The 26810-nt window shown below is 39.9% G+C and overlaps 1 protein-coding gene across 1 annotated transcript in view; it reads left to right on the top strand.

Moving 5' to 3' along the window:
- The first annotated feature begins 262 nt into the window (after positions 1-262).
- cspg4 (chondroitin sulfate proteoglycan 4) overlaps positions 263-26810 on the top strand; it is a 74457-nt gene continuing 47909 nt past the window's right edge. The window contains 1 exon segment of the mRNA XM_038706402.1: positions 263-2478. Coding sequence (XP_038562330.1) covers positions 2403-2478 — 76 coding nt within the window. The 5' untranslated portion in view covers positions 263-2402.

Genomic DNA, 26810 nt, shown 5'->3' with positions numbered 1-26810 from the left:
AGCTTGCATGCAGCATTAACTAAAGAAGCAGAATAGTGACTGTTCCAAGCAACAGAGAAAACAGGCATGTGGTTCATTCTAAGTGAGATTATAGCCAGTTGACAAATGGTTTAGAAAAAGTTTTTTTTTGATAAGTAGTATTCATTGAAAACTACATATAGCCCCTTTAAAGTGACTTTATGGAGTTTTCATTCATGTAGTGTTATGTTATTTGGATCTTCATATTGTTTTTATCTTGTGTTCAACCACCACAGGGGTGCACATGCACTACAACATGAACAGGAGGTTAACATGATATATATTTCATCAGCAAAGCAGCTATAAAAGAGGATAAGAAGAGAGCATGCTGATATAAACAATACAGGTTTCAAAAGATTAAAAAGGGGTTTGCAGATGTTTCATGAGGTGAGAAATGCATTCAACATGTTTTCAGGCCTTAAGGATACATATAATTTATTTTTGTGAGAACAGTTGAAAGTAAACAAAACCCTGTTTGTTTACAATTAAGACTCCACGGGACACCCTTAATCAAAGCATATCCATGCATTATTAAGCCAAAAAACGGTTCTTGCAGGTTCACTCGCATCTATGCGCTTATGGGGCAACTGGTGTTGTGGATTACATAAGACTGCCTGTGCTCTCACATACTGTGGGAGCCTACTCATATCAGTGGGTGACATCCCTCCAGGGCAAATTATGCATCCCCAGGGAGGCGAGAGTATGTCATCGGTGCAAGCGGTTGGCTGAGGCTCAGAAGGAGCATTTTAATTGTGGCTCGTGTCATGCTGAAATAATCAGGGAGGCTGTGGCATCAGAAAAGGTTGCCTGCAGTAAATAGTGTTGTGTCACAAGTGCCATGTGTTATTTTACAGGTTTTCTTACAGGTACAATCACTCATACCATTTGGAAGAGTAAAGAGAAGATCCACTTCATCTTCACTGTGTCTGATGTTTTCTCAACAAATTAATACCACCTCAATGTTGAGCTATTATATTTACCACTGGAGGTGCTGTTAATCCAAAGGAAATACATATTCAGATTCAGTTTGGAGGAGAATATTCTCTTTTCTGCATAGATCCAAGGAATCAAATTAAAGCCAAATTCTTGTGTGGTTATCAGTTTAAGTCATGAATGAGAGTATGAAAACTTCATATTTTGGATGTTTCGTAATGTTTATTCACACGCACGTCTTTGTCAGCTCTCTACTTTTTCTGTAAAATGCCCCTCTGATTCTCATCTTTTGGAATGATTAATCATATTTTATATGCCAGCTAATTTGAAGATCATTTTTGAGAAATTGTTTGTTCAGTTGAAAAACCTCTAATTGAACTGCATGGGCTGCGCTCAACAGAGAATTACTGTTGTAAAGTTATTCCATACATGAGAGGAAGTGTTTAGAAAATTCTAATTGTATTCCCATTTCAGCTGTTAGAAAGAATGGGAATAATTTGCCAACCAGCTGACTGTGAGACAGGTGAAATTGAACGTTCAGGCTTTGAGAGTGAACTTGAGGTTTAATCTTAGCATTCAACTAGAAAATACTAATCCTTGTGAGGAGTGTGCATGTTCATTATCAAAAAAAAAAATGAAAGTAAAAGCCAAGTGGAAAACAATCAGTGACAGCACTCGCCACGAGTCTCTCTCTGAGTGCCTTAGATAACTTGAGCAGTAAAACTTTAACACTGTCCCTGCCCTATCAATAGAGGAGAGATAGTGAATGCAAATCCAACACAACACACCTCTACAGCACGCTAAAGTGTGAGCCTAATTAGCTTCAGGAGCAGGTTTGTTGAGCAAAAAACATAAAGAACAAGACAGTGATCAAGGGAAAGACTAGGAAGATAAAGCGCCAAGAGAGTTGGACAACCTGATTTGTCTTTAATTAAAAGTAAAAGGTTTATCCTTGCAGAAGGCAACCGCTGGTCTCCAAAGGCCACTCCAATTACTGAGTGAGACAAAAATTAGGGAGTCCTAAAAAACCAGGAGTGGCCAGACTTAGAGAAAGGCAGAGAGGTAGAGCTGATAGTTGAGAGGTGGTTCAAAAGGCATGCTTGTGAACTGATATATGTGATGTGTTTGTATGTGTGATTCTTTGCACATATGTGTGTATTAACAGGTCCTGCACTTGTGAATGTTTAAGTGCAGGGTCAGGAGGGAGGGGCAGTATATAATTTTCCAGTCTTGGAAGATGCGTGTGTGTGTGTGTGTGTGTGTGTAAGTGTGCTGGAGCCGGGAAGGGGGGGGTTGAAAGAGGGCGTCCCTCTCATGATCCCTCCCCAGCCCTGCCCCTTCTCAAAGAGGAGTATCCTGTAGCAGGTCCCAAAACTGGAAACTCATTCAGTGCCTACTGAATGGAGTGCCTTTAACGTGAGAGTGGATGACTTGACTTCCAGCACGAAAATATGAGAGCCCTGAATTCAGTCCTGGTCGGTGCCTTCCTGACCCTGCTCCTCTGCCTCCCCAGCCCTGGTCTTGGAGGTAAGTGAAGCTACAAATCTCTTCTGCTGTGGGATGCAAAAGAGGAGATCATATCACTGTCACTGTATGTGGCTTCCCCTATGCATAACTCAAAGCATGATAAACTTATGAGTGATATGTTAATGCCTTAAAAAAACAAACTTTAACAATGACCAGCACCAATACTGTACTGAGCAAAACGTTTATACGTTTTTTTTCCCCTTTATTTTCATTGTCCACACTCTCTGTCCTCATGCCATTCATTGCTCAGCAGTGAAACTTTCCTTTTGTTGGATGAAACTCAATACATGAGGGGAAAGATGTACCAAGGGTCTGACCCTGGTCCAAGGTCTGAGACAGCATCTGTCAGTTTTTCATCAATTTCATATTTCTTTGCCTTTTCCTTCTGTGCCTGGCTTTTTCTGTGTGCTTTTACCTTGAGAATGTTTGCATTGAAACGGTGTTGCCAAAAGGCAGGAGAGGTAGTGAAGTTGAAGCCCTCTCTGGTTAGGAGGTGAGCTGAGGTCCCTCTGCCGGCAGCAATGAATGGCTCTTTCAGAAGGAAGTGCATAGTGGCAGGCAGAGCAGCTCCTTATCCACCCAGAGAGGAGATGAAAGTGAGAGAGAGAGAAAGAGAGAGAGAGGCTAGTAAGGGAGTGAGAGAGGCAGTGTGTATATTGGGGAGGGGGATGTTGGAAGGCCAAGGCACATACAATGGCCCCATAGTGCAGGAGTAAAGTCAGCTACAGATGTACCTTTCTCAATATGATTTGATGCAGCAGGTCTTCCTCATATTGCTACTGAGAGTGAGTACTGTTAGTGTGGGTTGTACAGTGTTTGGGTGAGGCAAATCTGGTATGTGAATGGGATAGTGTGTTCAAACAGCTTAACCAACTCACCTCAGCGCAAAATTGTACATATGGCAAGTTGTCAGGATTAGCACTGGACCTAAAACAGCTGTTGAGCCCATTGTCTTCCGCCAGCTGTCAGAACTCTCACTGCAAATTCCACTCCAATTAAGTCTGGGCAAACCTCTCCATGAGTGTCTCATTGGCAGCTAAAGTGAAAAAGTGGCTGTTGATCTGAACAGAAGAGTATTGCTTTGTTTCAGTGGCACAGAATCAAAGCTCAGCTGGAGAGCTGGATTCATTTCTCCTGCACTGTGATCTGTTTGCCACAAGCATGAAAACAGTCATCTGCCCTTCTGTTTGCTCATTTATAGATAAACCCCACTGACTGGCGTGACGATGACACCTCCGCTAAAGAATTAGCTGTACACTGAGCAAACAGTGAGTGCCGTTTCAGTGTGGTCACATTGCATTTACTGACAAGAAACCTTTTGCGTAACAGTGTGCAGTATCTTAATGCAGATATACGTACAGTAGTTAGCATTATAGTTCTCGCTGACTGGTTAAATGGTGCAGTAGATGTAATTTTCCACATATTTTAAACCAAATGTTCCTCTAATCAAAATGATGGCAGAATAAAAGAGGAAAACTGTATGATGGAACCATTTCTCCTCATCTAATTATCTGCTGGCAGAATCCTCGCTGCCTCAGTGTGTACAACAGTACTCACCCACTGACCCTGGAGAACTAAATGCTAATGTTGACCAGATGTACCGAGTCACTGATTAGATTTTGGCCCCCCACAAAAGCCCCCACTGAGCTCCACAAAATGCTTGCCACAAGCTATCAGGGGACTCTTCCGCCAACTACCTAGAAAGCTTGCAGAAGGTTTCATTTTATCCCTGTGTTTACATCTTCAAATATCACAGGCCAAGCACCACATGACATCCAGATACCTGGGTGTTCTTCAGCTCATTGGCACCTTTCTTTACAGAAGCAATATGCATTCCAAAAGTGGTCTACCTGTACCTACTCGTACTATATTTCAGAAACATCTTGCTCAGTAACAGAAGTGAATTGAACTAAATCATCAATGCAGCACAGGGAGCCTTCCATGAGTTTTCTTCAGTGGTGCAACCTCTGTAGCCTTCTGGTGATTTCATGGCCCTCACTTCAGCATTGTACCAGTGATTGATGACACCATAGGCGCTTTTCAACCAAAAGTCCCCAGATCTTTTTTAAGGAACTAAAAGGTTCCTTCAGCCCACTGTTGTGTGCGTTTCCACCGTGGTCTAAAAACCTATGAAGATTAGGCAAATTAACCAGCTGACGTAGGCTGTAGGCCTGGCTGTACACAGTAATGCACAGGCATCATTATTTGTAACCACTATCCATAAGCAACATTTATAAATGACCATCAGATTTGACTGGAATATAATGAAAAACTATAGGCTTAGCTTGACCATTAAAGCAGCTTTTTTGTGTGGGAGTATAATGAGGAAACGCGATAAAGTTCATTACACATTTAATACCAAACTGGATAAAGCCATAAAGTTCTTAAAATAACTCCAGTACAGAGAAAGCAGCACAAAAATAAAATCGCGACAGTTTGAAAGGTTATTAAAACATTTCCAGCTAACAAGAGCTGCAGATCAGCTGGCAGCACATGTCTGTGTCTGCCTGCGTCAGAGGAACGGGATGTTCCTTTAATTACCTGCTGTAATCAGCTGGTCCGCTTGTTTTGGAGAGGAGGAGACCGACTTCGTCTCCTTGTAGAAACAACCTTCCTGACTGATGAAAACTCAAAACAACAACTTCTGACCCAGTATTTAGCCTAACCCCATCAGCTGCTCGCTGTAAAAACTGAAGAATGCAGGCTGCTGTTTCCCAGCTATAAAGTTAATGCCGACATACGATTTCAGGTGGACATCCGCGAGACATGTGTGGATAACAAACTGGATAAAACCACCAAGTTCTTAAAATAACTCCAGCACAGATAAAACAATGCAAAAATAAAATCACAACAGTTTGGAAGGTTATTAAAACATTTCCAGTGACAAGAGCAGCAGATCAGCTGCAGGACTCACGTCTGTGTCGCCTGAGCGTCGGAGGAACGTGATTTTAACAAGCTTTATTACCTGCTGTAATCAGCTGTTCAGCTGGTTTTGACGAGGAGGAGACTGACTTCAGCTCTGTGTAGAAACTTCCTCACTGATGAAAACTTAAAAACAACAACTCTGGACCCAGTAGTAACTCCATCAGCTGTTCGCTGTAAACACACCCAGGAAGGCTGCTATTTACATTTAATGCCGACGATTGATCTCAGGCGGACCGCGGCGAGACATGTGTGGCTATTTGACTGCTGATTGTTTTTTATTGGTTTGCAAACAATGGTGGAAAAGAGAGGAGCAATAGCAGACAAATACCCGACATTCTCCAGTTAAAGCCAGTAGCCTCTACTCGCCCATTCAGAAATTCACTGCAAAGCAAGCCCCGCCCCCCCCAAAGTACCCGGTACTTTCGGAAAGTACTACCCCCCGAACAGGGTCTTTTTAGGGGGTAAAATGAAGACCCCAGAACTACACTAAGACCCTGGTCCCTCTGGTGGAACGCAGTAAGTTCCTCCAAAGGTTCCTAGTTCCTGCGTAAAGTTCCTTTAGTTGAAACGCAGCTGTTGATGTTTCACCTACCCAAGCACACTAAATACCTGCCAACCCCTTTAGATACTACATATCAGTGAATATCATTTCACCATAGAATTTAAAAGGGACACATCTTTTTTGACATGGGTTCTGTATTCAGCAGCCATGTGACAGCACTTTTTTTCTTAAATAGACGGATGCTCACTTTATCATGGCTCCATCTGAAATTGGACATGACATGTTCCTTCTTTAAAAAACCGCCTGCAGCTCTGTATCTCTTCAGTGGACAGTAAGGCTACCAGTTAACCAAGGTTTGGGAAAATTGCCAGGGTATTTATCATACATTTCTCTCCAGTGCTTACATGTTGTTTGGTTGGCCTGGTAATAGAGGTTGTTTTTCCTGTTTTGCTGTCTGTTGATAGGCACACAAAATCTGATGCAATGTAAATCTATTTGGAAGTTATGTGCTCCTAAGGAAGCCACTTCCTTCTATTGGCCAAACAGTTGAAAAAGTTACGAACTTCCCCATTACTAACTTTTCTGCAATGTCTTCTGTTGGTTGTCTTTTGTTGTTTTTCTGAAAATTGATTCATAAAATATTGGCATTTTCTAATATGTACAAATATGACCTGACAAATGAACAGACAGAGAACAGACGAAATGGGGAGAAAATAAAACTCCTGTCCAACTCGGTTGGCAGAACTAATGATGCTCCATGTAAAATTCAACCAATATTGATGGTGTTAAAAAAGCTACTAGAAAACATTGAGCATTGCAAACCGAATTGCTGGTGCTTGTCTTAAATTGCTTAAATAAAACACAATAAGACAACAACATCTACTACAAACATTATCTAATGGTTTATGCTCACTTGTGAGTGTTTTAGTGACGTCTTGCTCTTGAATGTGTTTGCATTTTCAATTGCAAAGCTTAACGAGGGGATTTGCATTCCAAGACTGCATATGAGCCTGCTATCTCCCCTAGAGTATAATGTCTCTATGGTAACAAGAAGAAATAAACATGAAATTTGCCTGGGCTTTGTGAAGTGTCTGCATTACAAGGCCTCCATGTGTTCTTTGAGTTGGCAGGGAGAGTGGTGTGACTACAAGTGTCTGCACAGAAGATTAATAAGTCCAATATTTGCATTGGGAAATTGATGAGATTAGTGTTCTGCCGGATGTGCCGGACCCATAGACACACTTTGTGACCCTCCTCTCACCTCTTAGTTTAAACACAATACAATGTTAGGAGAGCATAGAATTTGCTCCAAATACATGGGGTATTTGGAGTAAATCCAAACAAGAAAATCAGAGTGTTTATAAATACAGAGTAGAATGCACAGCCCATGGTCTGCTTCCTCTCTGTTGAAATTCCACATGCAACTGAAGGAATGAATGTCTTAAAAAATAAGTGGTCATAGAAATGTGTCAGGACTAAGATATATATGTTATTATTATTTTCAATGACTTCAGTGTACATTTCCAACACAAAATTTACAATAATACACATTCCATGACTGAAAAGAAGCAGAAAGAAGAAAAATATTGCATGAATATTAAGGATGGTTTAGTAGACTTGCACAGAATATGCAGAAAAGTAATTTGCAATTTACCTTTTTATCTTAACATATTTCATTTTTTAAAAGAAACTTTGAACTTTCTCTGCTGTCGAACAAGTGTTTTTCTTCTAAAACTTAAGAGCAGTACATGAGTCATTCTTGCTCGCTCACCCTTTTGGCAAAAATGAAACCCTAATAACTCTCTACGCAAGGGATCCAATCAATATTGATAACATTTATAATATGATATAACCTGCCTCACTTCTGCCTTCCTGATGTTTTATCCTGCACTTTCAGAGAGAAATTTTCAGTGAATCATGGTTTATTAACTATTTTGGGGGGGATTTTGGCCTGAGGCAAACATCATTACACGAATCCAAAGTTAGCTGTATGGGTAACCTGCCTCACCCCGCTCATTTCCTCTCTATAACTTCATTTTGTTACTACAGGTAGAATTTTATATCTGACCCGCAGCAACAGGATGGGCAGCATGTCTGCCCGATGATTACAGTGTTGGTCTCATAATGGAAATGTTAGAGGCTTGACTCCTGTAACAGCATTAACTCCTGTCAAGGTGTCCTTGAGCAAGACACTGGGCCACAGATGCTCATTCCCAGTGAGCTGCTGTAGTCAGATAAGACTGTCAGCTAAAAGCCAGAAATGTTAAATGCAAAAGAGTGCCACAGAAAAGCCAGGGTTGATGACTGTTCTATGACTTATTTTACCCAACTACAGCTATTGAGAGGAAATTTCCTGTTTAATTCAGCATGGGTCTTATTTTCATAGTTTTGACCATCATTTGTAGCAATAACATACTCACTCACTCAAATTACTGCTAACATCTTGAAAATAATTTTGTGCTTAATAAATCACCACAAACGAATTGCTAATGCAAACAAATACATACACGGTGAAAAACAGATTTGGAGAAACGAGGGATCAATAGGGGCCCACTAGCTTATTATTGCCCCAAGGCCCCCTAGTTAGTTAATCTGGCCCTGCCTACAGGTTTCCTTGTCTGATCCTCTGACTGCTCACGATTTTACCCTATTCTTTGGCAATGTCACCGTGTTACAGATTTAAAGCAATTAACTTGGTAAATACAACTTAATAGTTACTGTCAGGAATGATGACCGTAACTTCAACAATAAGACCAAAGTTGAAATAAATCAGAATAATCCTTTAAAAGAGGACAAACATGTGATGAAGCTATGAAGTTGTCCTTCACAGGGCTACAGATTTGCCAGATGCACAACCCTTCCAAAATAAAAAGATTCTGCCTTCCTTTTGAGTGTATCACTAGCATTGTTGTCACACTTAAAGCAGAGGACTCACTGACTTCAAAAGCACATATCATAGCTCAGTTTATTCTCATTGTGATGCAAGAACACTGAAAATAAAGACATGTCTCTTGCCTTGAGGACTGTATACTCCACTGGCAGATGATCTTTCCCACATTGCTCTCTTTGAGGTTGCTTGCTGTCAACGACAGTGCTCCTTGAATTATATTTTCGGGCCATGATCTGCTTAGAGCAGGCAGACAGCCCACACACAGACCTGATTTAGCCCCGGGTGTGTACACAAAAGAGTTTCTGTACATAAACACAAGCGGAGATTCTGTCCCTATATGGAATGTCAAAGGCCATGTCATGGTGTGCTCCTGTGTTTTTTTAACCCTTTCCACGTCAATCAGATAAGTTGGTGGAAGGGGGCTTTGCAGCAGATTAGTGATGGTCTACACTGAGATTTCAGGTCTGTAAGTGGCAATTTGGGATTTCAGATTGTTGTTGATCTGTCATTACATTGTCGCCATGCAATTTTAGGCAATTCTAAGGACAAAGTCTTAGGAGGAGCAGCGTGGGGTTAGAGCAGCATGGATGAAGGAGGAAAGTAGTCTACATTTGCCCCAGAGGACTGCTGAAGGGCGCTCAATAGCTTTGCAGGTATTTGTTCATAAATGAATGAATAATTAAACGACAAATAACATGTTTGTCCTTAAGTAATGGCACTAGAGGTGAAGTCAGGGGATCAACAAAGTCTATAGGATGGGGACCATGAATGCTTGTATAACATTTGATGACAATCCATCCAATAGTTGTTGAGATATTTCAGACAGGACCAAAGTGGTGGACAGACTGACATTGCCAGTCAGAGACAAATCCATCAGTGGACACAGTAAAAGTTCTTGGGAAGAAGTCCTTTTACATTTGTGTCCTCTGCCAAAAGCTTGATATACTCGGAAATCTGGAATAGTAGATTAAATTTGATTCATGATATTTTTGAGCATATTGGGTTTTTGCAGCAGCAGACAACGTCAAATGGATAAGAATAAGATTAATGTTGATTTCAGAACATAATAAAGAGTAAACACAGTGAGATATAAAAAAATAAATAAATAATTAACCAAAAGGGTGGAGAAACACCCTAAAGTCAAATACTACCTACCGAGATGCACTGCACTGATAATGTTGTGCACATTAGGATACCTGTAGGACCACAATGGGGCCAAGACATGAAGTGGAACATTTAAAATCAGTGTGTGTTGTGACCCTGACACAGACAGGCTTATATTCTTCCCCCACTGCAGCAAATGAACTCTGCGTGTTTATTTTTGATAAGAGCTGTTGGGGAGTTTAGTGCCCAAAATGAAAACTCCAGAAAAAATTCTCATCATCACAGAACTGCCAAGTTTTCAATAAGCAAGAATTATGCATGACCAGATGTCTCGATACAAGTGGCCTCTATGGGTTTTTTCCATTTTATTCTAAATTTTTTTTAGAGAATAGTCTGTTTTATCGTATTTTTGGTTGAATAAAGAAAAATCAGCTCTATTCTGGCTGCCATTGTTTCTCTTATCCATTGAAAATAAATTAAAAGGAAAAAGGAATAACAAAATGTCTTCTTACCCCAAAGGGCTTTTATGAAATTATTCAGTTGGTTCATTCTCTCCCCACCACCAACGTCCTCCACCCCACCTCACCCCACCCCACCCTACCCTACACCCTAAACCTATCCATTGAAATTAAATTAAAAGGCAAAAGGAATAACAAAATGTAATTTTGCCCCAAAGGGCTTTTATGGAATTACTCAGTATTTACCCCTCAAACCATTCTCAAGATCCTTCCTTCTTGTTTATCGTGAATGTTATCAGCTGGCAACAGATATTGTTATCTAACATCATCACTTGACATAAATTAATTTCTTAATCAGATTCAGGAACAATGCTTGCTCTGTTGAACACTCTGTATCGCATGTAACTCACATGCCCTGATCAGTGGAATCAGACTGATGTGGCCAGTGGGGTAACAAAAGGCTGCTCAGGCACTGGAAAAGCAGCGTGAATCATGGGAAATGTTTCCAGTGTTTGGCTGATTCATCTGAGACATGTTAGGAAAAGCCTGAGGTTTCCACTCCAACATCTGGAGTCTGCTTGGTCAGTTAGTAGCAAGCCAAAGCTGGAGGCTTTAATCAAATTGTCCCTCCACTTCTCTTGCCTAATATAGACAAAAAAACTGTGGTGAAAGAATGTGAGTGTGCTGCAATTAGTCAAGTTTTGAAGAATGCCCAGTAGTCTGAAGTAGTTCTTGAAACTGGGACTGAGAGACCAGTTTGTTATCAGATGTGTTTTACTGTATGTTTGTTCTCTCAGCAACCCTCCAACTCCTGGGAACTTGTTCTTACATTTTATATTATATAAAGTAAGCCACGCACAGTAGTGACTCAAATACATCAACATTATCCATGTATGCTGTATTTCACATGCATTAAGTTTTGATCTACATAACTCTATCCCTTAGAGACTTGAGTTTGCTATTTTTACAAGTCCAGCAGGGACAGTAGCTTGCACATGAATATGACTCACTATTTTAAATATAGAGAAGTCCACTGCGAATGCAGGGACTCCCTCCAGCCCAGAGGGTGTATGACTCATAAGCACAAGGCTGCAGTGGTTAATCATGAGACATCAGACTCCAAACGAATAGTTTTTTGTGCTTTTAATTAGTTCTCGACTCCAAAAAGTTATTAGCTTTTACTCCAAGACTAGGAATTGAGCTTTAGCCACAAGGCGCTATGATATGTGCATCTCCTGAGAGAACTAAAATATTTCTACTTAGTGCAGTTGGTCACAGACAGTTTTGACAGTCTAACAGTCTAAGAGATTCTCGCAAACACCTGGCACCTGGAGGATATCTTCACCTAGATTGTGACTTAATTGTCTTTATTTTCCATGAGGATGACTTTGAGCTACGTAAAATAAATATGAACATCCTATTTTTCATCGAAATAGCTAGTCTCTTGCTCTATCATTCCCACAACATTGCAGCGGGAGGCTGCAGTTAGGAGGGCCACTTTTCACAGCATGCTGACATGAAGGCAGATCTGCGCCAGCTCCCATCCTGTTGAAAATCTTCATCAGCACTGCCGAGGGACCATGAAGAGTTATGAGTAATTTGACGCCAGACAGCCTCATTACATAGTGGGTTCAGACAGAATCAGGGGGGCTGGGGATAGCACCAGATCTGGAATCGGGCAGATGACAGTCTGGAATAGCTTGCACCAGATAAATATAGCTAGACGGGAGAACCAACAAAAGAGCTTTTTGCTTCACATGAGGTTGATGAAAGAGGTAAGGGGGGAAGAAAGGGATCCAGGGTGTGGATTTTGTGTGTTATGTGTCTGTTCATGAGTGTGTTTTTGTGTGCATGTGTGACAGGGCGTGTATTCTGTGTGCTGTGGTTCACACAGATCCCAGTGTTAGGAGGCCAGAGCCAATGTCATCATCCTGCTGGTTAGGAAGGCCTAAAATAACCAGAGGAAATGATGTGTCCCATGAAGTTTGGTTTGAGTGACTGACTATATGGTCGCCTGCAGTAGTATGAAGCAGACAACAGCTGCACAGTGAAGCTGAAGCACACATCACTGGTCTGCCAAGCCCGACAACCCAGCTACTTGTGCAATCATGTGTTGAATCTTTCACACAGTTGTGGCACAACAGATGCTAATAAGTTCAACATTGTTTTATGAAATATTGTGAAGTGAGAATAAACTCAGATTATGTGTGGCCAGTTATATGTCAGTTTAATTCTTCCTTCACTAATTAGATTCCATTATCTATATCTACATATGTATATATCTATATCTAACCCACAGAAATTAAACAAAAAAGTTAGCAGTGTGCTGCTTTCCTTCCTTAAGGGTGGTGTAAGCGAATCTAATCCAATACACGTCTTTTTGTCAAATTCTACAACCATGTCCTCACAGTCTGCTAGCTATCTGTTGTGTGTGTGTGTGTGTGCTGAAAAGCTCTGTAAATGGGAAACAAACATAGTGGCTCGGACACCACACACAACATTATTCCAGCCATTCCATTATTTTTGTGTCAATTATGTTAAATAACTTAACCACCGACATTCAGCTTTCAAGTTTGCCAAAACATGTTGTTGTTGTGATGTTAGCTGTTGTAACAGGAGAGCTGTTGTGGTGGCTCTAGGACAGCCTTGTCCTTTCTACGTGTTAGCTTCGCAGCAGCAACTGTGCAATCGACAACTTATCTAACATTAGTTACATTACTTACTGTGTCGCTGTCCACTCCATATCATAGTATTTGTCATGTTGTTGGATTTCTCCAGAATCGCTTACGCTACCTTTAACATACAGTATAAAGTAAAACATCCGTTCACCACTCTTATCATAAAAAAAACATTTTTATTGCTTCATGATCAAACCTCTACTAGAAATTATGAGGAAGACTAGATGAGTCTCCATCATACATTCTTCCTGGTTGAAAATTTATGTCTCGCTCTTCGTGTCTCACCTCCAAGCATATGTTTGCATTTCCAGACATAATTCACATCTCATGAAAATTGGGGAGATCAAGCTAAAAAATGGTTACATGCTTGATTATACAAACAGAGAAAGTTAGCACATTCCTTAAAACGTATCTGTCTTGTGCAAGAGATAAGAGAAAGATTGCAAGAGAATGAGAAAAACAATTGGATTCTTTGGGCAACTGACAACAGCAGCCGAATGCATTGAAGTCAACAAATGGTCGGCCAAAACCAGAAGAAATGCACATGACAGGAGAGATGAGTATGTGCTCTGAGAACAACCAGTATTTTTGTGGCCAACTGTGTAATCTCATATACCATATTGTGCCAAACTAGGCCATGGGAATAGGCCCATTTGGAATGTCAAGATACTGAATAGGGAAGCTGACCGCGTGTGACCCCGGAGCATCCCGTCACTTTACAGCCAAAAAAACATTCCCAAGCTTCTCTTCAAGACAAATCTCTATTGTATAAGTGACCACATAGGAGACACTCTAGATCTTTCAAACATTGTTGAGTTCAGTTTAGATTTGGTGACCTTAATTGCAATACTCTCAGAATCATTTTGTTTTTATGGTCCTTTGAAGAGGAATGTAAAGCAAACCAATGATACACATGGCCTGTTCAAGTAAAATCTAACAGCAATGTGGTCCAATTCTTGTTTAATAACCTCCAGAGGCCACATAGCTAATTTGAAGCGTGAGAGAGCATTTTGCTACACATAAGGGTACCAATAATCATTGGATGGCAAATAGCTTGAGGTCAGCCTACTGGCTGCCTGATTTTTTATGCACATTAATTTTTTAGAAAGACATGAGCAAGCTCCTGGTGTTTATTTGCCCTTTTTCCATTAAATGTAAAAACTAATCATGGTGATATATGGAAAAGAAAAATTAATGTGTTATGTAACCAGATGGCCATTCAGTCGACGCGGACGGAGGGGAAAGTCTGGTGTGTCGCATTTATTATAAGTCCTAAATATCAAAATTATTTTGTGTTGAACCAACACTTTAACTCACTGGTCTGTCTGTGAACATCCATATATTAATAATATTAAGACCATCTTTTCACCTCAGCAGGTGAATCCAGCTGAAAGCTATGATCCTTTATTTATTTAACTAATCAGCCTGAGTTCAGTCTCCTGTGGGAGATGTAGGTGAAGAGGAGGTGACACTTTTAATCAGGTGTTGTGAGTCAATTGAGACATCATGGATGGTGGAAGCAACTTTAAGGAGGGTGTGTCTAAAGTGTTGTGCACACAGGTTAAAGAAAAAGCAGCAGTTTAAAATAAAAATACTATCTCTGGATAGTGTGGCCCAAACTTTAAAATAGGAAAATCTTCCCATGATCAGATTTCATTCTCATTTAAAAAAAAAAAACAGTTTTACAGCTTCAACAAACTTTCTCCAAACAAAATGAATGCTTTCCACTTTGCAACCAGACATTATCAAAACGAGATAGCACATCATGGGACAGAAATACAGTTTGATACAATCAGTCATAGTAAGGGAAATATAAAAACTTCCACAAAAAAATAATAATAACACAGAGACGTTTTCTTATCTCTGCAGAAGAAAGGATTTGCTTTCTGTTATTTGTCAAATCATGTATTTGGGTGGAAGTCTCAACTCTAACTTGCTCAGCAGCTGTTGTTGCTAAGAAATCATAGTGTCATCCAACATTCAGCTACTTGTGAGCACAAATATTTTCCTGGCAACTGAAAGTGGAATAAACTGGGTTCACTGCCATGCCAAATTGTGGATTCCATTTCCAGACATAATTGAACATGGTTGTCTAAGGAAGAGAAGTCTGTCATGTTATCTTAAAGGTTGCATATATAGTAGTAGTTCTTGTGTTCCCGATGCTTTTGCATGACAACTAAATAACAGAGATTGTAATTATGTTGATAATTGAAACAAAGTAAACATCTTATGCCAGTAGAATTAATCAGTTTGATGACTGATTGCGCATAATCAAGAATAGATCTGAATAATAGCTCATTGATAAGGTTTAATCATGAACATCCTTATTAGAGACTGCACAATCTAAACACAAACAGGACCACTTCAAACTGCCACTTCTGCTTGAAGCCTATAACAAATAACAGTATATGCTCATTAAACACATGTTGACATCACCATAACCTTCCCTTCTCCTCTAATGGGAAACCTTCCGCCCCCCTCATAATTGACAGACTTTTTGAACATACTCTGCTGAGCAGCCACATCTACCAATAGAATGAGACTTTTTTCAACATGATACCCACCTATAGTGCTATGTTAAAAGGTGAAATCCAGTCCACATTCTAATAAAAACATCAGTCGCTTTAAATTTGAAATAGTGCATTTGTGCCTGGCAATGTTCCGCCATTACCTTACATCTGTCTTTGTGTATGTAGGCCAGCATTCCTGAGCCAGTTGTTGGGTTGAGTGGATACAGTTTGGGAGCTGATACAGGGAATTACATCTGCAGTACCTTCAAGTGGCAATGAAATGTAAAACTGCTGCATGGAAGTGTCAGTGAATTTAGGATTAAGGTCTGGCTGCAGAGTTTGTTTTGTACACAGCACTTAAGCTGCTATTTGTGATACCCAAAAGACAAATAACAATACTATTAAAGGATATGTTTACATTTTTTCAAGTCTATCTTACTGTAAAACAGTACTTATATATGCATAAGTATGGTACATTGAAAAACTTATTGCTCACTGTAAGGCAAATCTGATGCTGTAAATAATTTTGAATTATATGTTTCTGCCCCACTAGAGAGGCCAAAAGTACCAGATGGTGAGGTGAGCCTGTCCAATACTTTCTTCCAACTATATAATTCATTGGAGTACCATGAAACTTTGTATGGATATTAAAGGTCACAAGAAAACAGTTCCTAATGATTTGTATGAATCTGTGAATTTTGTTTAGTGTCACCTTCAGGTCAAAATTTCCACTAGACCATTGATATTTGAACAAGACTAAGTCTACAGCAATGCTGGTAGCTCTTTCAGGCTGTACTGAGCTAAGCCCAAACACACTCTCAATATGCTACCATGCTGATGCTAGGTGGTTATAATGTCTAACATGTTCATTTTAGTTCAGTGCGTTAGCATGCTAACATTTGCTGATTAGCACTAAACAAAAATAAAGATTAGGCTGATGGGAATGTCATTTGTTTTTGGTTTAATTTGGTCATAAACCTAATTAATAGACAAATTAAAATTTTGACCTGGTGATGGCGCCATATAGAAAGTTAGGGGATTCTTGGGTGGGGGGGCCATGAATTTTGTACACAACTTCTAGACAATCCAGTAGTTATCAGGCCTCTCACAACCAAAACTGTCAACCACATGGTGGACCTAGAGGAACAACGAAGGAGATCGCCAAAGTAGGTAGGATTAATTCTCTCGAACCATAAGTGTCTGTAAGATATTTTGTGCCAATCCATTTTGTACATTTTGAGATATTTTAAGTGAAACCTTTGACCTGCTGTTGGTGCCAGAGGTAAGGTCAGAGGATCACCAAAGAAAGACTGTGTGTTAATAGTTTTTTTCCAGTATCTTAATGTTGTGGGGTGTAATGAAGACTGCAGACAATACTGGCTTATAGCAGGGATCAAGATTTTTGTCCTTTTACTTTATCACCAAATTCACCTATGGGCATTACGGCAGTACATACATTTAGTCAAACATTCCATTTTAGCCCATAACATACTGATCTATTACACTGTGACTCCCTCATTATCAGACTCTTTTTCCCCCAAAGCATGTGGTTTCATTCCTGTAATTAAGGTTATGTGAAGTGTTACTATCAGATGTATGATGATTCATTCACAGACGATAACAGTTTTACCTTGACCAGAAAAGAACTGCTCAGGCCTCTTTTAAATGCACGTCATAAACTATTGATGGTGGTCTCCATCTGAACTCACTGCTGACTCCTGAATCACACTGCTCCAGAGTGAGGTCATTTGGAAACAAAGTTAATGGCCCAAAATAGTGTGTCTGCATGGAGAAATAGGGGAGTTGGATAATATGTACTGTAACCGGCGGTTGTACTGGATATAAACAGTAAATGAGGCTTTAACTGTGAGCAGGTGTCTTCTGTTACGAATATAATATATTTCCTTCCGGTCAGTCTTCAGCTACAGAAATAAAGTGTTTAGAAAAAAGGGCCCCATGGTATTGCTGAGTGAAATATAAATAAATAATGTTAAAATACTTTACATCAAAGTCACATATGAGCACATGGCAAAATTTTAGTGAATCGCCGTGAAGAAATGAAACACACATTGTGTGTGTGGAGGATGCTGTGGTGGTGTAGAGCTGCACATATCTATTGCCAAATCCAACAGGACCAGCCGTGCACTGCCTGGCTCCACCCTGCCTCGTCCTTCTGTGTCAGCTCACCTCAGTCTTCTCCTCAAAATCCAAGAAAGGATCTTGTTAACAATATGAATACAGTGACTTCTTTTTCTATATTATATATATATTAATTACTATGGCATACATGATGAAATTAAAATCAGATAACAAACACAGCTTTGATAACTTACTATGGCTGGATTGCAGTTTTTCAATTAAAAGATGCAGCGAAAGTTAGACTTCACAATAATAGCTACCTCCGCTTTCCTCTCTTGGCTCTTTCAATACACTTCAATCCAAATTCTGTGGTTTTGTGGCTGAATAGACATTTCTCAGTGTATAGTTAATCCAGTGTACAGCAGCACATCCTTACGATTGTGCCAGAGAATGTACACTATGTTTTACAGAAAGATTGCATACTGTAAATAGGTGTTCAAAATATGTTTTTCTGTCATTTCCGCCATAATATACACAGTAGACAACAATAACACATGAGCGGATCACATGTCTCATCTGATTTGACTTTATGAGTGCATAGCCTGAACCACAACATCCTGCTTAACCAAGACACTGGACAACAAAGGAACTATTGTAACAAACTATTGTATCTCTACAGTGTTACTCAAATCCAGTGTTGGCTTGGAAGCCACACAGCTGAGTATTCACGCCATCCCATATTTTGCAGTACAGTTTTCTGGATGTGTTTATTTCCATGGGTCTTATTCTTGGTGAATTGAGCGCATCTGTAGAACATCTGAATGCCAGCTGGATGGTATTGGATGCCTTTGGCGGGATTATCGAGAATCAGTGCATTTCGGAACAACGTGTGTTAGTAGTCAGAAATATATGTGCTTCATTTGGCCGGTGGAAATCAATTCCTAAACCTCATTTAAAATCTAATAAACAACTGTGAATATATTCATAACTAGAGGCCAGGACTCATTTACATCGAATTCACAGGGCCAGTGTTGTGAATTTTGAAAAGCAACACATGCTGTGTTACATACATGGTTCAAATCCATTATAGTATCTAGAATCCTAACACTGATGTATTAAACAGAGGCAGTTAATGGCTGAACTTAGAGAAGTTTTCATTTCATAAGCATGTAAAGAAGAAATGTGAGATCTTTGAGTGAACTGCATTTCGGAGTGACAGTCATTTTCAAATGGAGTCTGCACATGCTTACCAGGAGCCCTTTCTTCACCGTAGACATCTTGTGCTGAGTATTTTCAATTGGAAGGATGGTGTGGTCTATGTTCCTGACAGCTCTGAGAGAGTGGCATGTTGTTAAGTGCTCAGAGTGCTTTAAGTTACATGTATATAATTTTGTTGTAAATGGCTAAAATGCTTTAAATGGGTTTTCTATAGTTACATAGCAACAGCTGAGAGCATCAGTGTCCATTAGCAGTCGTCCAGAACTGCAGCTAAAAGAGAGGTGCTCAGTGTACACACAAACAATACAACACATTTCTCAATTATGTTGTTGGTCAACATAAATCCACACTTGTAGTTTGTGTGTGCCTTAGTTTAACTACAGCTTCTCATTGAACATGACTGTTGCGGTTAGCACTGCCACATCAGATGAACTGAAGCAGTTAAAAATAAAACACATTATTAAGGTCTTATGAAGCTGCTGTCACACAGAAAGTGACGCTATTGGAAACAAGACCAACGCCCTGACACTATGCCAAGGCCTTCTGGTGAAACAGCAGATCAGAAGCCTCCAGAAGGAGTTCTTTTCCCCAAAATACATCTTTTGCTGCTCACCAGAAAATCCCCTCCTCCTACTGGGTACATTGCGTACTTTCTCTTTGAGTCTTTCTTTCCATTTGCCCTTTCCTTTGCTGCCCTTAGTCAAGTGTCGGTTGGAGCAGATTTTTGAGGACACAAAGACTCCTTTTACAGTAGCCATCTGAAAAATAACTTTTGGTGCCATTTGTTTGATTTGCTTTTTTTGGGGAGGCGGTTTGCTCCACAGCCTGGGTTGGATGGCTCCTCCCTTTTGCAAGAGAGTCTGCAGCTCATAAATGTTTAAAAAAGAGCCTCCCTCTCCTCGATCCAAAACCACCTCAAAGCTTGGCAGAGTTAAAGGACGAAAGCAGTAAAACATAGCAAACACATTCCATGTCATCAGCTACACAAAACAGTGCAGGTTGTGCATGCAAGGTTGTATGTTTGTGAGCTAAATCCATGTGTGCAGTTCGGTTTTCAAAAGTTCTATCAACTCACTGCAAGTCTCACAGTTTATGTTTGCTCACCACACCCTGTATGTTTGTTTTTTATGCAGCAGAAACATGATTGTTAATATACTATCCATATGGCACGTGTAGACGGTGATGAGCACTTCACAGATAAGGAACATTTAGAAACCCCAAATTAATGTCATTAGGCACATTCAGACTGGGCAGTCACCAGTGGTAACTGTAGAATGCATATCTTGCTGAAAGGAACTGCATTTTTAGGGGGAGGAACTGACATTACTCAACCCCCCAGATTATTTGGGGGTTCAAACTGACATTCCTGCAGTCATAAACCCTCCTCTATAGCCTTGATGCTACCAGCACATATGCTTTCTCTTAATCAGGGGGTCCTTTATCTGCATTGAAGGCTGTGTGTTTTCGCCTGAGTGGATTGAATTTAGCATGTCTATGGCTCATAGGATTCTGTGAGAGCAGGAAATGAGGATCCTTGTGTGTTTACATGTGTGAGTTTTCATGTGTGTGACCATCTGAAGCATGAAGACAGATGGATGAGTCATACATTGTGAGCTCCTCACTTTTGTTGTTGCCAAAACATTCAGATCCATTGTGTTATTTTTATCCATATTTATTTCCTTTGTTGTTCTGTAAAAACTTGTTAACAAACCTGTTTGCCAAAAATATGGTTCAAAAATAAATGTAATGTAGATTTCTCTCAATAATTAGACAAGTTCAGTTCATCTGCACATACACAGTCACAAAACTATTTATCTGTGTATGTATCAGTAGACTATGTCAGGTAATGTTTAGACAACGTTAATGATCTGTTGTACAGTCTAATGGCCAGGGGGACGAAAGAGTTTTTAAATCTGTTGGTGGAGCAGCAGTCTGCCACTGAACACACTCCTCTGCCCGATGAAGGTCTTGTGCAGAGGGTGGTGGGCATTGTCCAGTATGGACAGCAGTTTGTCCAGGGTCCTTCTTTCTGCCACTGTCACCACAGAGTCCAGCTCTGAGCCCACCACTGAGCCAGCTCTCCTCACCAGTCTGTCCGGTCGACCGGCGTCTCTCTTCTTGCTGCTTCCTCCCCAGCAAACTACAGCATAAAAGAGGACGCTGGCCACCACAGACTGGTAAAACATCTGCAGCAGTTTTTTGCAGATGTTGAAGGACCCCAGCCTTATCAGGAAGTACAGACGGCTCTGCCATTTCCTGTGGAGAGTGTCAATTGTTTTCTGTCCAGTCCTGCTTGTCATCGAGCTGCAGCCCCAGATATTTGTCCTGACCACCTCCACATCGACCCCCTCAATGGACACAGGTTGGAGATGTGGTTGCTTCCTACTGAGTTCCGCCACCATCTCCTTGGTCTTGGAGGTGTTCAGCTGCAGATGGTTGGTCCTGCACCACCTCACGAATTCCTCAACCAGGCTCCTGTACTCCTCCTCCTGTCCATCCTTGATACTAATGGGGGGGAATACACGGTAGCTCCGCTTTAATCTTGAGAAGCTGCAGAGCTGCAGTCTCTATTCATTCAACTTACTGTAAATTTCCAGCTAAACTGAGGCTTTTTCAAGACCCGTACCTCTCGCCTGCCATTCACAGGTCTTGTGCAGAGTTTTGCGTGCATGTCATGCGGCCGACAACTGCATGCACATCACGGTTCCTCACGGGTCTAAGTAGCCGACTATTTAAAGCGATAAAATATCCTTTGTGTGGTTTATCAACGGTGATAAATTATCTGAAAGTCCTGCGAGGTGCGGACAACTCAGCACAACACCAGTGAAGCTGGGGCTCAGTCTCTTCAGCAAATCCTCGGCCACTACACACATACACGCTACACTGACACACGCGCACTGACGACTCAGGGTTAGAATTACAATTTTGGATTTATTTGCGTACTTTGAAAACATTTATTGAAGGTTTTACAGCATTAAACGTTAATATGTATATTGTAATGGGCTGTACATTAACCTATTGGTAGAAAACTGGTAGTTCTATATAAAATCAGACGTTAAGCACCCCTGTATCGCCAAATGGCATGATCCTCGTGTCGCTGCGAAGCTTCGACTCTGAGATTGACAGTCAAATCAGGCTCTGCCCATCGAAGCATTGAAACTTCGACTATTCAGGGTCAGCCCTAGAAGTTATAAAACAGTACAATAATTTAATTATTATTCATTATTGCATTATTATTCATTATTGCATTAACAAAAAAAGTAAATTAAAGAACTTACTGAGAATTATCAAGCGTCACACCCTATGAATCAAAGAAAGGATCAAAATGCAGTCATGCAGCTTTCACTGCTGACCAAACTGCATTATACGTGCTTAAAATACAGCGTCTCATTTGTCTGAGAAAGACAGCCACATACACAGCCAACTATTTGTAGCGATGGCTTGTTAACCATTAATTATGCTGCCATTGCTGAGTACTTGCACATTATTCAATTAACTCAAATGTAAACTATCTCTGCAGGTGGGCTGCCAATATTCAGACAGTAAATAAATAAAAGAGAGCACAAAACAGCAGTGAATTACCTTTAGTAACCTCTCTGAAAATGGGAGTTGTTGTTGTCACAAGTAACTATAATGTTTAAGTGAAACCAGGTTTTCTCAGACTGAGGCTGGTGTCTTGGATATATCAACCTTTCCCTACCTCCTCTTGGGATGTTCTTTGCTTAAAACAATAGTGTGTACAAGCTGTCTCTCCAAAATTAGCTGTTTTTAATTTGTCAAAAAACTAACCATCTCATGATCCCTCAAAGTCTGTTAAAACTGAACCATCTGAACATTTGGAACATCAAACCAGCCAAGAGAGGCTCTAAGTCTTTTTGTCTTTTTGGTTAGACTTTTGCTTGTTATTAACTTTGGGTTAAGTTTGGGTGCAAGCAATCAACGGATTATAAATTGGTTCAAAAGGATTGAGTCAGTGGAATCAAAGCAAGAAAACTGCACACCCAAAAAGAGATAGAAATGATATCAGCCACCCACACACATGATGGGAAAAATTGCTAATGAGTCTTTATGAATGTCTGACCCTAATAAGAGTATAATCACATTGGGAGCTGTGAAATCATGTGCTCACCCATTAGCGAAAGGAACCCACTTCTCACTCTCTCCGATTAGTGCAAGGAGCTCCCAAAAGGGCTGTTAGCATGCACACTCGAGAATGTATTTAATTCCAGAGGAATTTTAATTACACTCAGATAGCTTTCAACTGGGTTAGCTTGTGTTGTTTAGATAGTAAATTAATGGTTTTCTAAGCTGTTTTCATTACATCCGCAAATTCAAACAGGAGCAAACATGTAGACAACAATATCACAGGTAATGTTAGTGCGTTCTTTTAATCATGAAAAACATTTAAACATATTTAACCAATTATACTATCCAGTCATGGGGCTCTAAGTACTTGAATCCAGTCTCCATTGCCCAAGATTGATGTCTGTTTCAGATTTCTGTGCTCTCAGAGTCAGATTCAAGTCTGTTGAATGTCCACTGCTGATGATCAGTTGAGTGACTGATTGGTTGATTGGTTTGAACACTAAACTGTATGGTTCTGTTTTTCAAGCCTTTTTGACAAATAAATTAGTGAACTATTTTACTCATTGAATTAAAAAAGAAGAATCTAATAGGAAAACATCCATTTTCTCAATTCATCAAAGGTTACAATGTTGTAATGTTGTTTGTCTGATGAGACAAGCTGTGAAATACCCAAGACTTTTTATAGGAAGAGTGTTGCCAGCTTGACAGATCATCCAGATCTGTGAAATACACAAGAAGCTAATCCTCAGATGTATGATTATCATATTCGCTGGCATGGAATTTGATCTCCCTGTGAGGTATGAGATGTAATATATGCATGTTGAGACCATGTGGCGCATCAGTTCTCACACATATTGACATTCTGCAAGGTTTGCTTACTTAGCAGGTAAGCACCAGTGAGCACATCTGCAAATGGTTTGGGTTTCTGCTGTAGGAGGCATCCTGTCCCATTTCCCCCATGTTTTACAGGTGAAAGTATATCATTTTTACTTTATTGAGGCAAAACTGAACAGAAAAGTTTAATCTTCACAAACTCTTCCTCCTCCATCCAGATGGCATAATGCATTATAAGACCCTTTTTGGAAAAAGTTCAAATACTTTTATACTTTTATTAACATTCAAGTAACAAGTAATGAATCACAATGAATATCCCAAATACAGTTTTGCAAGGGGGATTTCTGCAGGAAGTCAAAAGAAGAGTGAGTATAACAGAAAAAACCTGCCTGAAGCCTTAAAACATTTTAACCTTAAGAAGGGATTATAACTATGACTTTTGGATGTTTGGCTCCATGATTGAGATTAAGCTTTTTCACACAGATTGAAGTGCTTCTGTGTGTCTACTGGGAGAAGGAATTTAAAGGCACTCAAGTTCATTTTAACAAAAATTTATTCTGTAATAGTTCCTAATACACACTTGATTATGAATGAGCTGAGGAAGTTAAAAAGGCATACATCAATAGACACTGATTAAAGTGAATCAGTGTAAAATCTGCAAATTGTTTGAAGCTACATTAGGCAAGTTGTTACTTTACATTAAAACGCTCATTTCTAATTGAACTAATGTGACTAAAGTGTGACCGTAACAGAGAGGAATATCAGCAATTGCAGAAGTGAAATTGTGATGTCGATAATATACTTTTCTCTGCTGAATGACAAAAACTAGGATGTACTGTAGTGTCTGTGATGCCACCCATAATTTCTGAGGGGACATTTTTTTAGTTTGGAGTTAAAGAAGACAAATGTTGTGCCAAAGCTGTCGCCATAACTACCAATGGTTCTTCATTGAATCCTGGAAGACCTGTCAATTAAGTCAACACATTGCGCAAACACACCCTCTGCACATCCTGATGTCATCTTACTGAAAGAGCAATTGTCAAAATTGACATCTTGGTACAGTCTAAAGGCATAAAATTAGCAACCAGATCATTACTTCTTATGGAAAAACATGTATTAAGAGTTCTCATTATTTATTTGGCATGAGACACTTGAACACTTGATTGAAAGGATCTTCCTAAACAGCAGTGACCAGTCTGTCCATAAGAAAGTTGAACTGAACAAAATAAGATGTTTGGCCATACACCTACTTTTTGGCACCATTTGCTACCATATGTAGCTGCAGTGTATATGGCTTTAAATATAAAGCAGAAAATGTTACATCAGAGAGTGAAAGTCTACTTTTCACCACTAAAAGCTGATCCAGTGCATTTGCAGTACTGGATAATTTCCCTGCAAGACTGTTAATCAAGACATGTGGTCGGGGTGCCAAAGTCTGCCAAATGCCAGCATGCAGAGCACATGTTCATAAAACATTAGTTGGGAAATGGAGACGAAAGAAGGTGAAGGACAGAACATTTGCTCCAGGGGGGACTATTATCTGTAACAGCACCATTATGACATACTTTCACTCATCCAGAGGGAGTTTGAGATGTAGACTCTTTAGGATAATGAAATTAATTTGCATATTTTTTAAGATTATTTTGGGAGTGTATTTTGCAGTGACAGCTGCAGATAGAGACAGCAAAGGTGGGAGAGAAATGCAGCAAAGGGCCCCAGGTTGGAAACAAACACAGGCGGCTGCGGTAAGGACTCAGCCTTAATAGTGTGCACTTTATTACAAAGAGTACGACCTAGACCTGCTCAATGCATAGTGCAATGAAAATTAATGAATGAATAGACACTAAATAAACAAAATTATGTTGATTTTTTTGTAACCAGGTATGTTCATTTGCATATTCAAAGCAAGGTACACAATTCGTTCTTAGTTTACTGGATGCTAATACGACTTCATGTGCATGTAACAAACTGAAACAGTAACAAAATTTCACTGCATGCTAAAATTACACTTGCTCTTATATTGCTTTTCTGCAATAAGCTCTACTACCTGATTATAAACTGTAACTGTCAACACCATCATGTATCAAAACTTGTAATGTCTTTAAAGGTTTTTCACTCTGTTACTTTTTGTAGTTTTAAATGAACAGTTCACTAAACCCCTATTGTGGCCGAGGCTGTTTTAAAAAGTAAAGATATATCTGTGTTGAGAAGTGTCATTGTGTACAGATTAAAATTATACCCTTAACAAGTCAAACCTTTCATACAATCAATACTCGGAATTATCAGCTGTCTGGATAGACTTTGAAACCCTCAGGGGTTTGTGTTTAATTTTGTTTTCCACCAAGTCAAAGTTTACAGTGGTTGCCTCTATGAGGTTCTGTTCTGTTTTCAGCTACAGGATTTTGTGAAGGCAAGCATTGATTTTAGTCATGGGCTTTGTTTTAGTCTTCAGTCAAGACAGCGACTCTGTCTCAACTGAGCTTTCGCCTCTAGCAGTGAATAAAAAACACATTCCTCTCTTTCCCTTTCGTCGGTGCTCAGTTACTCACCGCTGTTGATGATCTCTCTCTTTCTCTCTCTCTCTCTCACACTCGCTCTCATTGGCACTGTGTTTCAATATTGTGCTCCTCCAAACCCAGGATTCATCAAAGTCTGACAGCTTTGTCAATAATCACCACACAAAGTGGGCAAAAATCCATCTAGCGCCTCAATGAGATGTACAAATGTGCTCATAAATCTAAATATAGCAGATGACCTGTCAGCATTTTATGTAAAACTATGTGAAGTGATGTGGGTATAATGTACAATATGTGCGCAAGCCATCTGTGCCCATGGCATGTCTTATACCATCAAGTTACTCACCCATGTGTGGCGCTTTTATCAGTTGATGTAATTAGGCCAGGGCAAGATTAAATATTTGTCTACCTGATGATGGATGAAAGACTGACATGATGCACCAGATTATGGATGGATTAGCAGATACATTCCAACACAGTTTACACAAGAACACATGTTCTGAAACACATGCCAGTCCAATCTTAATCGATG

Source organism: Micropterus salmoides, unplaced genomic scaffold (assembly GCF_014851395.1).
Source record: "Micropterus salmoides isolate LMB-PRFRI ecotype aquatic unplaced genomic scaffold, ASM1485139v1 Ms_hic_scaffold_8, whole genome shotgun sequence".
Taxonomy (NCBI): Eukaryota; Metazoa; Chordata; class Actinopteri; order Centrarchiformes; family Centrarchidae; genus Micropterus; species Micropterus salmoides.
The sequence above is the reverse complement of the archived record's forward strand: the minus strand, read 5'-3'. Positions and strand labels throughout refer to the sequence as shown.